Source organism: Bos javanicus, chromosome 25, assembly GCF_032452875.1.
Source record: "Bos javanicus breed banteng chromosome 25, ARS-OSU_banteng_1.0, whole genome shotgun sequence".
Taxonomy (NCBI): domain Eukaryota; kingdom Metazoa; phylum Chordata; class Mammalia; order Artiodactyla; family Bovidae; genus Bos; species Bos javanicus.
In genome coordinates, this window is record NC_083892.1 from 33,850,211 (window position 1) to 33,864,035 (window position 13,825).

General features: G+C 49.3%; 1 protein-coding gene across 9 annotated transcripts in view; it reads right to left on the bottom strand.

Moving 5' to 3' along the window:
* HIP1 (huntingtin interacting protein 1) overlaps positions 1-13,825 on the bottom strand; it is a 136,551-nt gene that overhangs the window by 30,162 nt on the left and 92,564 nt on the right. For all 9 annotated transcript variants that reach the window (XM_061401932.1, XM_061401933.1, XM_061401931.1 and 6 more), the window contains exons 4-7: positions 13,602-13,658; positions 8,818-8,898; positions 3,776-3,852; positions 3,264-3,325 (exon numbers count right to left, since the gene is read on the bottom strand). In XM_061401932.1, the coding sequence (XP_061257916.1) occupies positions 3,264-3,325; positions 3,776-3,852; positions 8,818-8,898; positions 13,602-13,658 (277 nt within the window). The remainder of the gene's footprint in view (positions 1-3,263; positions 3,326-3,775; positions 3,853-8,817; positions 8,899-13,601; positions 13,659-13,825) is intronic.

Genomic DNA, 13,825 nt, shown 5'->3' on the forward strand with positions numbered 1-13,825 from the left:
TAAGAGATGTTGAGTTAAAAGCCAGAGCCCCCGTGGCCAGCGAATAGAGTAGGAGCCTGTGTCCCCGGCAGTCAACTGGCTCCCTGTGTCACAAACCAGTGAAATGAACTGGTTCTATGCCGTGTACAGCCCAGTGGGAGCCCAGGAAAGAAGGGATTTGTGGGGGAGCACCCCAAATGCCTTCTTCCAGTCTGAGGAGCTTTACACTCCCTGCCCCCCATTGGCAGAAAAAACACATTACCTGGCAGATTTCTGATCTAATGTGGGAGGTGAATTCTTGTTCAAGAGAAGCTCTCAGTTTTAAGGGGAATCAGACTTTCAGGATGGGAAGGGGCTGTTCACACAGCCCCACCCAGCCCTCCGTCTCAGGCATGAGCTCGGTCTCATGGTGACCTTGACCCTAAGAAACACCCAGTCTGGGTGTGGCAATAGAAACCATGTGGGGAAAATATCAAACGATCAGAACACAAAGGAGCAGATAATTCAGCCTGGGATTCCTGGTGGTTTGTCCCAGTGTTCTTGGAACACTAGACGGGGCGATGTGCAGAACCCTCGGATGGACAACCAGAGAGGCTTCGATAACACTGGGCAAGGAGCCAGGAAGAGGGTGAACCATCAGGATTAAGGCTGATGGAGGTCCCTGGGGGGAGTGGGTGACCTGCCTTCCACTCTCCCAGGCTCCAGATGCCCCTAAACCAAGCAACTAGATGCCTGGCCGTGGACCATCAGTACACACCACTGGGCAGACTGATCTCCCCGCAGTGGCTGCCACTGCCTCCAGAGATTCCGCATGTGGCCAGCACTGAGAGAAATTCCCCCCACAGGCCCTCAGTGCGTGGGGCAGCCCGGAGGAAAGCCCGGAGCCACTGTGCTTGACCTTCCCTGGCCACACTAATCCCTGTTAACGGGCTTAAGTCTGGCAACTGAAAAGAAAAAAAAAAATCCCAAACAGTTCTAATTAAAAGGCAGCTTTTCTTCTTGACACAAATTAGAAGCAGCTGTCACTGTGAGGCGGCCATCCCCAAGTCTCCTGGCTTCCCTAGGCTCCACTCTGGCAGGGAATCCCAGGCTACTCCTGGCCGGTCTGCTGCTTTCCAGGAATGCCCCTTGGCATCCAGTAACATCTAGAGTGGTGTGACCCGGGGCAAAGTTACTCAACCTCTCGGTGCCTCCAGGCGCTCTTCCGTGAGACGCAGATGGTTCTAATGGCACATTCCTCATAAGGGTCTCATAAGGAGGTCTTGTAAGGATTAAATGAGAATGTCCTATAAGTGGCATAGCAACTTGCAGCGGTTCTTCGGGTTGGCTTGGAGACTGATTAGAATCACCCAGGGAAACGCAAAGACGACTCATGTCTGCCTACAGCTCCTTCATCCCTGCTTCTGTTTTAATTGGTCCAGACTAAGGCGGGGGCGAGGCTTCCCGGGTGGCTCAGCCATAAAGAATCTGCCTGCCAATGCAGGAGATTGAGTTCGATTCCAGGGTCGGGAAGATGCCTCTGGAGAAGGAAATGGCAACCTGCTCTAGTATTCTTGCCTGGGAAATCCCATGGACAGAGGAGCCCGGTGGGCTACAGTCCATGGGGTCACAAAGAGTCGGAGACGACTGAGCACCCATGCATGCCCGCAAGGCTGGGGCATTAGTGGGGGGTCAAAAGCGCACCCCCGCCAGGTGATTCCAATAAGCAGCCAGGGTGGAAACTGTATTTTCTAACTCAGTGCTTCTTAAACTGTAACATGTATCAGCGTCCCCTGGAGGGATCACTCCAGGAGAATTCTGCAGTGATGGAAGGGCTGTCCACCCCTGCTGGCCACGTGTGCCTGCAGAGTGCCTGCACTATGATGAGTGCAATGGAGGCCCTGACCTTTTAATGTTATTTAATCGTAATTAATTTAAATAGTCACAGGTGGCTATTGGCTACCATACTGGACAGTGCAGACTCGGGGAGCTCGTTAAAACAGATGACTGGGTCCCACCCCCTGAGATTCTCATTCAGAAGATCTGGGGTGGGATTTGAGAACGTGTGCTTCTAATACGTTCTCAGGTGATGCGGATGCTGCTGGTCCAGGGACCACACTGTGAGAATCATTGCAGGTGCATCCAGTCAACATTCCTTGTAACTGGCCTACGTTTCCCATAGTTGAAAACCTGGGGCACCCTCTTCCGAAGGTTCTGATCCAAATCTACAAGGGCATAGACTAAAACTTAGAAGCTGGATAGACTTCCGATCCCATTTCTCTCAGTTTCTGGGCTCATAAGAGGTGAACGGGCTTTTCCCTGGTGGCTGGTAAAGAACTCGCCTACCAATGCAGGAGATGTGGGTTTGATCTCTGAGTCAGGAAGATCCCCTGAAGAAGGCAATGGCAACCCACTCCAGTATTCTGGCCTGGACAATCCTCATGGACAGAAGAGCCTGACAGGCTACAGTCCGTGGGGTCACATGACTTAGTGACTAAACCACCACCACCAAGAGGTGAATGAGGATGGAGGCGGGTGGGGAGACGTGCAGAGGAGGCTCTTGATTCCAAATCAGCACTCTCTCCAGGATGAGAAAACCACCAGCATTCAACCATGGAGGAGTGTGTGCAAAGACTCGGGTAGCTCTCTCTAGAAAACTCTAGCTAATTCACCCCAGAGCATTCAGATGGATGTTGACACCAGTTCATGAACTCCGTTCACCTGCTGTTTCTTCAGTGCTGTTCATCTAGAAAGCAAGTGTTCTTGAACTTGGTTGTTGAGCATTTGCAGTGACAGGCACAGGGCTAGAACAGAGGTGAGCAGGGCCTAGTTCCTGATTTTTGAGGAGGAGCTCAACATATATTGCTAATAACCCAAGGGATCAAGGCATATGGAAACAGAGCCAAGTATCATGGAATGCTGGGGCAGAAAGAGGGCCAGCCCAGCTGAGCAGCAGACAGGTCTGGGCTAAAGGACCAGCCAGTGCTGGGGCCACAGTCCAGGGACTGTCAGAGAGGCTGGAAGTGTCTTTGGACTCTCGGAGGCCTGGGCTTAGCAGGGAGGCCAATGTGGTGGGGAATTGCAGCCCTTCTGGTCACGTGACTCTGAGAATGCCCTTGGGCTTCAACCTCTCCCTGTACCAGGGCCGAGGGCACAGACGTGGTGGGGCAGCTCCATCCTCCTGGCCTGTGCTGCACAACTTGTACGGAGAGGGGGTGCTGGGCTGGCTGTTCCCAGGAGGGAACCAGTCTGGGGGTCAGGTGATGGCCAGGAAAGCCTGGGCCAGACGGGAGGGAGAGACTCACCAGTTTGGAAGAGGTTAAGTTCACACTCCAGGTAGTCGAACATCTCCACTGTCAGCTGGAAACTGGACCCAAGAGGAAAGAGAGCTTATACTCCACGGCCCAAAGGCCAGTGTACCTGTGCTGCCGCCAAAGCATGTGTGCACAGGTGTGCACGCATGAACACACATACCAGCTCTGAGTCTCAGCCCCCACCTAAGTGGATATTAAGGCTGTTGGGAGATCAAGCAGGGCGAATTCAACAGTGACAGCGGTAGAGAAAGCGGGCAGGTTCCACGCTGTGTTGGGAGGGCCAGAGGGGCACAGAGAAGGGAGGCCTGGAGCAGGAAACACCCTGGAAGGGTTCTGGGCGAGGCACCAGCAGTAAGTGGCCCCTAGGTCAAGTCACTTAGCTGCTCTGTCCCCACCTCGCCTACCGGCCCTGCCTTCAGGCCCTCTGTGACCCTAACCGGAAGTGAGGAGACCTACACAAGCTCCCGAACCCCTCTGTCCAGGGCGTGAGGTGGGCCACTTACAAGTTGTTGACGTCACTCTCTCCGGCCTCCTCTAGCTGCCGGTCACTCATGTGAAGGTTGCCTGGGAACCTGGGGTTCTGGGAGGGAGGCAGAGGAAGTCAGAACAGGGCACCCTGAGAGCGAGCTCTACAGCGGACATCACGCACACCAAGGCCCACTGAGCTCCGGCAGCAACAGGCTGGATACTGCTTGGCGTGGGTGCCTGCATGCTCCCTGGGGAGTGTGGCCACGCTCACAACCACACACACACACACACACAGGTCCCGTGATCGGCTGGCTCACAGCAAAGAACATCCCCCACCCATCATTAGAGGGAAGGTTCCATCCCATCCCTGGGACCCCAAGGAGGGCCCCACCCCCACAGCCTGTACCACGGACATCGTCTCCCTGGGGCAAGGACACCCAGGGCGTGACTGCTGGCGGTCCTCAACCTGACACCCCCACCAGGCAGGCAGTGTAGCCCCTGCTTATCCCCAGTACATTCTGAACCCTATCCAGGCGTCCCACTGTCCTCTGACCACTTCTGGAAGCTTCTATTGTGAGTTCAGGGCCAGGCAAACCGATTCTCACATTAACTTCAGCAAAACAGAATTAGTAAAAGAAACTTGAAGGTTGGAGAAGATTACAGGAAGCACCCCCGCAGTCAGGGGAGGTTATCTGGGATTATCAGTTGTTGAGTATCTATAGTCTCCTGTCTTTCTCAGTGTGGTCTGTCCGGAGCGGAGGGAACACAGGGCAGCCGGCAGGTGGAGAGGAGCACAGAGAGATAGTGGCCAGTCCACAAGGGGGCTCTAAATTCCAGGGTGAGTTCTTCAGGCTCTGAAGACAGAAATCCTCCACTTGGGCACTTCCGTCTCTGGCTGTAACACCCTCCTGTCCTGAGGCCCACCACCCCGGCTCCTCTGCCTCAGAGACTCAGGCCGGTTGCTTTTTTCTTTTTTAATCGATTTTATTTTTTGGCCGCACCATGCAGCACGTGGTTCCCTGACCAGGGATCGAACCCACGTTCCCTGCATTGGAAGCTCGGGGTATTAACCACTGGATCAAAGGGAAGTCCCCAAGCCGGTTCCTTTATCGCCCCCTTCTGGCTGTGTTCACTTCCTCACTGGGTCTGGACATTATGTATGGCACCTCGCACTCATCTTTCTTCCTGCCTGTCCTCACACCACACTGCCGTGAAGCCCAGTGAGTCTGGATCGTTGTCGCATGCTCTGTGTCTCAGACCAGCTACCCATCTCCCTGGAGAATGACTCACAACTCATCACTATGTAACTGTGCTCTATAGCTCTGCGTGAGTGCCTGCTAAATCACTTCAGTCGTGTATGAGTCTTTGCGACCCTATGGACTACAGCCTGCCAGGCTCCTCTGCCCGTGGGATTCTCCAGGCAAGAACACTGGAGTGGGTTGCCGTGCTCCTCCTCCAGGGGATCTTCCCTACCCAGGGGTCAAACCCATGTCTCCTGAGGCTCCTGCACTGCAGGGGGATTCCTTGCCACTGAGCCAGCGGGGAAGCCTGCTCTCTAGCCCCACTGCCGCTTAACAGCCCTTGCTGAGGCTTCCCTGATGGCTCAGATGGTAAAAAATCAGCCTGTAATGCAGGACACCCGGGTTCAATCCCTGCATCAGAAAGATCCCCTGGAGGAAGAAATGGCAACCCACTCCAGTAGTCTTGCCTGAAGAATTCCAAGGACAGAGAAGCCTGGTGGGCTACAGTCCATGGGGTGGCAAAGAGTCAGACACGACTGAGCAACCAACAGTCCTTGCTACTGGCCCGCTGGTTCCCCTTTCCATCAATGACTGCCCGACTCTGCACCTGATACCCAGATCCCACGCCATCACCCTCGGCACCTCACCACGTCACGTGCTCGCTTTCTTATATCAAAACTCGGCATCCTGCTTCCCACTCCCTTCCCTGCTTCAAAGGTACCCACCTGCCCTGCCCTTCCTCCAGCTTCAAAGAGGAGTCGCCACCTCCTTCCTGACTCAGGATCAGCCCCTCCCTGTGTGCTATTTGAACCAATCTAGTTTCTGGTTGGAGAAGGCAATGGCACCCCACTCCAGTACTCTTGCCTGGAAAATCCCATGGACGGAGGAGCCTGGTAGGCTGCAGTCCATGGGGTCGCTAAGATTCGGACACGACTGAGCGACTTCACTTTCACTTTTCACTTTCATGCATTGGAGAAGGAAATGGCAACCCACGCCAGTGTTCTTGCCTGGAGAATCTCAGGGACGGGGGAGCCTGGTGGGCTGCCGTCTACGGGGTCGCACAGAGTCGGACACGACGGAAGTGACTTAGCAGCAGCAGCAGCAGTTTCTGGTTCTTTCTCACGCACACCCCAACAAATCCTGCTTGAGCCCCTGTTCTGAGCTAGATGCTGGGCCACACACGGGACAAGGGAGACACGCACTCCCTCTCTTGGTCCTCCAGGAACCCACAGTGCCGAGCGCCCACGACTCCATCTGCCTTTTAGGCTCCTGCCCGCGTCCCGTGCTCCAGGTCTTTCCCACGGCCCCACATCTTCCTCCAGTTGTTGTCCCCGCCTCTCCTCCCTTTCCTGCCAATCTTCAGGAAGTCCCTGACCCTTGTCTGTCCCAGAGATAACTGTCTAAACCTGGCTCTCCCCATCTTTCACACCGACAGCCCAGCTCTTCCCAAGTCATCCTCCACACTGAATGGATGACCTCACAGCCCAGGCACCTGTCGCTCTCCACCCTGCCTGCTTCTCGCACTAACGTGGGTCTCCTGGGCCTCCTGCCCTTACGTCTTCAGCTAATCCACTGCCAGGAACACCCATCCTGCCCTTCCTTACTGCCCCTTCCTCTCTACCTGCTAAGTGGCAGCCTGGGGTCTGGAGAAGGGGGAAAAAGTACTCCACAGCAGGCAGAGAGAGATGGGAACGGTGGGACCAGAGGGCGAACTGTGGTTGAAGTGACATATCCCAGTCAACACCCTCTCTTTATGATGTGACCCTGATATTCCACCTGGAGTGATGACAGTCCCCTCCCTGTGACTCTAGGAATGTCTGTGACGGCCTCCACCAACATAGGATGGTGGGAGGGACACCCTGTGACTTCAGAGGCTGGGTCATCTAAATGCCATGCACTCTACCTGTTCTCTTGGCCAACTCACCAAGCTGCAAGGAAGCCCTGACTAGTGCTGAGACTTCGTGAAGAGATGCCAGGCCAGCCCCCCACCATTTCAGCTCCAGCTGGCATCTGACTGCAACCGCATAGGAAACTCCCAGCCAGAACTGCTGGGCAAGCCCTTGTGGAACCCCAGACCAACAGAATGTCAGAGACAACAAAAGACTGCTGTTGTTTTAAGTCATTAAGCTCTGGGGTGATGTGTATCCAGCACAGGTAATTGTAATGCCCTAAGGCTGAGCTCAAGTGTCACCACCTCCTAGAAGCCCACCTGGTTGCCTGAACCTGGGCAAGACACCCCCTGACTCACTTCTGTGGGCCCTCCTTCTTCCCTCCAAACCAGACTGTGACCCCCAAAGGCAGCAGCAAAGTCTACCCCTCTTTCTCTCCAGAACCTCACCTCGCCCTAGCCTAGGGTAGACCCTCAGTGACATACCATGAGCTTCTACACTGACCTGGCTGAGGTTAGAATCCCACCTCAGCACCGAGGAGCTTTCTGACTCAGGCCCTTAAGGGACCCAGCCACCATCTGAGTTTCACTTTCCTAGGATATGATCATACATGTTTATAGGGCTGTTGTGAAGATTAAATGATATTCAAAAAAGGTTGAATCAACTAAGGATGGTTTGCATGAACCAAAGATACCCCTTGAGTATATAAAAGATACTGGAGATAAATACACTAAGTTATGGTATTTCTTCTTAGGTTTCTTCCTTTCTCTATTTCCACTGCCAGCTCCCTAATTCAGGCCGCTTCCCCTCCCACCTGGCGGGCCATTCTTCCTTACCTTCTATTGCCACCATGCCCACCCTTCAGGGACCACATCAAGCCCCCCCCCTCCCCATCTTTTCGAAACATCCCTGGCACTTTTCTGCAGGCACACACCTGGCACTATTATACAGCTACTGCAAGTGTGCAAGCTTCTCTCCCCAATGGATCTGTCAACTCCTAAAGAGCAGACCCTTTCTTGGCACTTGGCACATACTTGGCACTTGGCACATACTTTTATATGCATTAGGTATGTAAGAAATAATAACTAAAGTCATATCTTGAGCAGAAGGTCCTGTGTGGACACATACTGTATGAATGGAAGGAGTTATTTCTATTACCAGTCAAGTCAGTGCTTCTGAAATATTTTCATAAGGCCACCTGGTGGATCAGGCTTCCCAGATGGCGCTAGTGGTAAAGAATCCACCTGCCAGTGCAGGGGACACAAGAGACGTGCGTTTGACCCCTGGGTTGGGAAGATCCCCTGGAGTAGGAAATGACAACCCACTCCAGTATTCTTGCCTGGAGAATCGCAATGGAGCGAGGAGCCTGGCGGGCTAGTCCACAGAGTCACAAAGAGTTGGACGTGACTTAGCGAATGAACACACTCTGTGAATCAGGATTCTCTCTTTGCAAAATGGGGAACAAAAGGTGCAGGGGATCTGGGCCAAAATCCCAGGCCACATTCCAGTCACATCCCACTGACTGTGGTCACTCTATAAAATGTTTCCTCTCACACAGCTGGGATACGGTGTGAACATTCCCTGAGAAGCCAGGCTGTCCTATTACCTGGAAAACCTGACAATTAAGCGTGGCCAGGGGGGACTTCCCTGGTGGTCCACTGGTTGAGAATCTGCCTTCCAATGCAGAGGACACAGGTTCGATTCCTGGTCGGGGAACTAATCTCCCAAATGTCTTGTGGCAACGACGCCCACGCGTTGTGGAGCCTGTCCTCCACAAGAGAAGTCCTTGTGCCTCAAAGAGAGAAGCTGATGCTGCAACCAAGGCCCAGCATGGCCGAAAACCAAAAAAGCCCAGCCAGGTGTGAGGAGAAGGGACAGCCCGGGTGGGGGCGGGGTGGTCTCTGAGGGGTGGCTGGCAGGGCCGGCAGAATTGCTGAAAAGACTCACTTTGGTGTGGTACTCCATCTTCGTTCTCAGCAGTTTGAGGTAGATGCTGCAAAGCTGCCCATACCCTTCGCTCAGGTGGCCCTTTGACGAAGAGGAAAGAAAGCAGGCTGTCAACACTGAGAACTTTGGGTTGAAAGACCTACAGCTGGGACGTCTTTTTAAAAGAATATATTTTTTCTCTCCCCGAGTATGAAAATAACATATATCCCCTGTTGAAAATTTGGAAAATATAAAAACAAAAAACAACAAAAAAAGAAAATTTGGAAAATATAAAAAAAGGACACTGCAAGCAAGTCATCTTCAGCCTAACCACCAGGGATCATCATGGGAAAATGCACAAGGGTCGAAAAGTGAAGGATGAACGGATCAGAGACTGAAATGTCAAATACAAAACTATAAAACTCCTAGAAGATCACAGAGGAGAAAACCCGGGTGACTTTGAGTATGGCAAAGGCTCTTTAGACATAACACCAAAGACACAAACCATGAAAGAAATAATTGATAAGTTGGGCTTCATTAAAATTAAAAACTTCTGCTCTACAAAAGACATTGTCAAGAGAACGAGAAGATTAGCCACGGACTGGGAGAAAATATTTGCCAAGGACGTATCTCATAAAAGACAGTTATCTAAAATGTACAAATATACTCTTAAATCTCAACAATAAAAAACCAAACAATTCAACTAAAAAAATGGACCTAAGTCTGAAAATTCGGACTACATACTATATGATTTCAACAATATGGAATCTGGAAAAGGTAAAATTATAGAGCTATTCCATGGACCATAAAGAAGACTGAGAGCCAAAGAATTGATGCTTTTGAACTGTGGTGTTGGAGAAGACTCTTGAGAGTCCCTTGGACTGCAAGGAGATCCAACCAGTCCATTCTGAAGGAGATCAGTCCTGAATATTCACTGGAAGCACTGATGCTGAAGCTGAAGCTCTAATACTTTGGCCACCTAATACGAAGAACTAACTCACTGGAAAAGACCCTGATGCTGGGAAGGATTGAGGTTAGGAAGAGAAGTGGGTGACAGAGGATGAGATGGTTGGATGGCATCACCGACTTGATGGACATGAGCTTGAGTAGGCTCCGGGAGTTAGTGATGGACAGGGAAGCGAGCTGCAGTCCATGGGGTCACAAAGAGTCAAACACGACTGAGCCACTGAACTGAACTGATTCCATTAACAGAGGAGCCTGGGGGGCTACAGTCCAAGGGGTCACAGAGTTGGACACGACTTTGCGACAACAAGGAATGTACAACGACCATGAGTGAACTGTATTGTAAACTACAGACTTTGGTGATTACGAAGGACGTGTCAGCAGGTTCATTCACTGCAGCAAATTCACCACTGTGGCGGAGGATGCTGATGACAGAGGCGGCTATATGCATGTCTGGATGCTGGGTACATGGAAAATCTCTGTACTTCCCATTCAATTTTTCAGTGAACCTAAAACTGCTTTATATAGTCCATGGGGTCACAAAGCTGCTTTGAAAAAAAAAAACAAGTAAAAGAGGCTTCTAAGTTCAGAAAGTCTTAGTCAAATGGAAGAGACAGACCACACAGAAGAATTATATTTTGGATAAGGCAGGGGGGCTAGGTACCTGGGCTGACCTTCCCACTGAAAATGACTAACAATATGGAGTGAGACATTAAAAACACTTTGAAGGTATTAATGAACTAGCAGGAGAGTAAGGAATCTTCAGGCCAGGAACTGAGTAATTCAGATATTCAGAGAGCAAATGGCTTGATGGGGTCAAAATGGGGGCGGGGGCAGGGGTGGGGAGATACTTTCTCACACCAAGTGAACCCGAGTTTTGGTTTTCTGAGTCCCCAGGGCCAGGTGGTGAACCGGAGGCAGGGCTCTCACCTGCCCAAGTTCAAGAGTCTAGTGGAAGAGCCAACTGCCTTCCTGGTGCAGGGAAATTAAGGGTGAACTGGAAATAACACACATGCTCTGCGCTGAAGGAGACCCCCGAGGACTGCAAAGAAAATCCACTGCCCGAAACCACTGTTGTGATCAGAGGGAGGGGAAAACTGCTTCCAAGAACTGAACCGTGAGCCAGTTATCAAGGGGATCTGCTCAGAATTCATAAAACTTTTAAGCTGAGAATTTAATTTAGAGTGATCCCAATGGACGCAAATGCCAATTCTCTCCGGAGGAACCTGCCTTTGTTAGAATTCAGAGAATTCCCACAAAAAAAAGGTGTCCAGGAAAATGAGCAACTCACAGTAGAAAAATAACTCAGCACAAGAAGAAAGCACATAGCGTGAGCAAAATTCACCAAAACAACAGATGGCAGAGACGGGTCTCTAAGGACTTTAGATACTGGAAGTATAAAAAGTGATATACGAAATCATGTATTTAATAAGCCTAGATAAATTAGAGACTGTTTTAAAATATATGCAGGGCACAATAAATTATAAAGAATGCCAAGCAGATCTGAAAACAAAACAAAACCTAAAATTCCAAGAAATGAGAACTATACAAAACTGCAAACCTTATGGAGAGGTTTAGCAACAGATTAGACCTTGTTGAAAGGGGAATAAGTGAAATGAACACTAGATCGACTGAAATTACCCAGAACGCAGTACAGAGGCGAACAGGGAGAAAACAAATGAAATAGTGGTTTAAAGGCACGGGGAATAGGGTGAGAAAGTTGAAAATACTGCTAACCAGAGTCTCAGAGGAAAAGACAGAATGAGGCAAAGGCAATATTTGAAAAGACAATGAGAATTTTTCAAAACTAATTAAAGATAATCATCTACAGATTAAAGAAGTCCAAAGAAACTAAATTCACACCTAGATACATAATAATAACTTATAAACAGAAAAAAAAAACAACAGATTAGCTTCAAAGAATAACCATGAGTCTAACAGCAGACTTAATAAGAATGAAGGAAGCCATAAGCCAATGCAAGGGTATCTTGACTAATATCTTCCATGTACTAAAAGAAAAGAATTATCATCCCAGAATTCTTAAGTCAGAGAAAATATCTCCCTGGAATGAGGGTGAAATAAAGACATTCTCCATCAGGCAAAAGTGCTTGTTTCCCACCAGCAGACTCTCATTAAAGGAAGTTCTAAAGGAAATAATTCAAGCAGAAAGAAAGAGATCCCAAATGCATGCTCTGAGATGTAACAGGAAATGAAGAGCACCAAATACAACAATTAAAATAAAATATGGGGTCTAAAAACAACCAAAATTTAAAATATACGACAACAGCATTCGAGGGAACCAATGGTGTTAAAATATTCTAAGGTCTTTGTGCTATACAGGAAACAAAGACATGAATTTTAGACAATGATAACCTAAGCAGACCCTTTTCATTTTTAGATAAATTGTCAACAGATTAAAAAAAAAAAAAAAAACCTCTGCTTTTATTTTTGTATCTTCCCACTAGTAATGAGGGGGAAAGTGAATGAGAAAGAAAATACCCAATCAATCCAAAAGAAGGTAAACAATGAGAGAAATAGAAACAAAACAGATAGGACAAATAGCATAAAATAAGATAGGAGATGTAAGTCTAAAGATATTATCCATTATAATAAATGTAAACAGAGTAAAGGTCCTGTTAAAAGACAAAGACTGCCATCTTGAATTTTTAAAGAATCCAACTAAATGCTATTGACAAATATATTTCTAAGACAAAAGATTACAGAAAAGTCAGTCACTATGCAGTACATCTGAAACTAATATTATAAATCAATTACAGTTCAATTAAAGAAAAACTGACCATGAACTAGCTCATATAGCAAGGCTCAAAAAACTTTGAAATATCAATATGATATTGATTCTCTAGCCACAATGCAATACATATACATGTAAAAAATATTTAAAATATAAAAACTTATAAGTAAAAGGATGGAAAAATATATACCAGATATATTCTACAAAAAAAGAAAAAGACCTAAGCTTTCCATGTTACAGAAATGTAACAAAACTCTCTAGCATACAGGTGGGAGATTTGGGGATAAACCTCTGCTCTGTTCAGGTTAACTAGTCTTGTGACTTAGGAAGGGCTTCCCTGGTGGCTCAGATGGTAAAGCGTCTGCCTGCAGTGTGGGAGACAAAAGCTGCTTTCTCTCTCTGGGTCTGTATTTCTCATCTATAATGGGTAGATTGGACTACATAATTGCTAACATTTTGTGAGTGCAGACAGAGACAGGTAAGAATTTTAAGGAAACGGCTAACATAGCAGTTCTTATCCAGTGGGACAAAAAGACACATCAGCGTCCACTGGGGAGATTCTTCAAAGAGCAGGTTACCTCCCGTTCTTACACATACTCCTTGAATCCAGAGAGATTCTGGTATGTTTACCAGATCTAAACCCATTCAGATCTTGCCACCTACCTCTTCCCTCTTCCTAAGGCACCGAGAATCCCCAACCAGGAAAGAAAATCCACTGGCATTCAGATTGGGAATGCCAGTTCTCAAGGTGCTATGACCCCCATGGGACCAGGACAAGGAAAGAAGCAGGAACTATGACAGTGCCATTGCCAAGGGATCCCAGTGCCCACAGACCACTGGGACATGAGCTTCCATTGGCAGGAGAAACTCCCTGGCCCTGGAACCTTCCAACAGTTTCCAGGGACTCCAGGTAAGACTGAATATCATGGTTCCATGTTCGGGCATCCCCGAACCCCTCCCTGAGGCTTGTGAGAGAAATCCGAAACAAGGTGAAAGAGATGACTTTGTTTCATCCCACACTCCTTGTTCTGTGGCCTCTGGGGAAGGACGAGGCGGTGCAGGGGGCCCCAAGGAGCGGGTTCAGACTCACCCACATCCGGCTCATGTCGCTCAATTCGCTTTTGTATCTCAGAGAGTCCTTGAGAACCTGAAGAGGGAAGACAAGGAGAGGAGAAAGAGGATGGTGAAAGCCGGGCCTGGGGTGGGGCAGAGAAGGGGATGAGAGAGGTGAACCCATCTCTGAGACTGGTACCCAGAAGGCCAGGAAATGGGGGCATTGCCATCCCCAGTGCCAGAGTGGACAGTGGCCCCTGT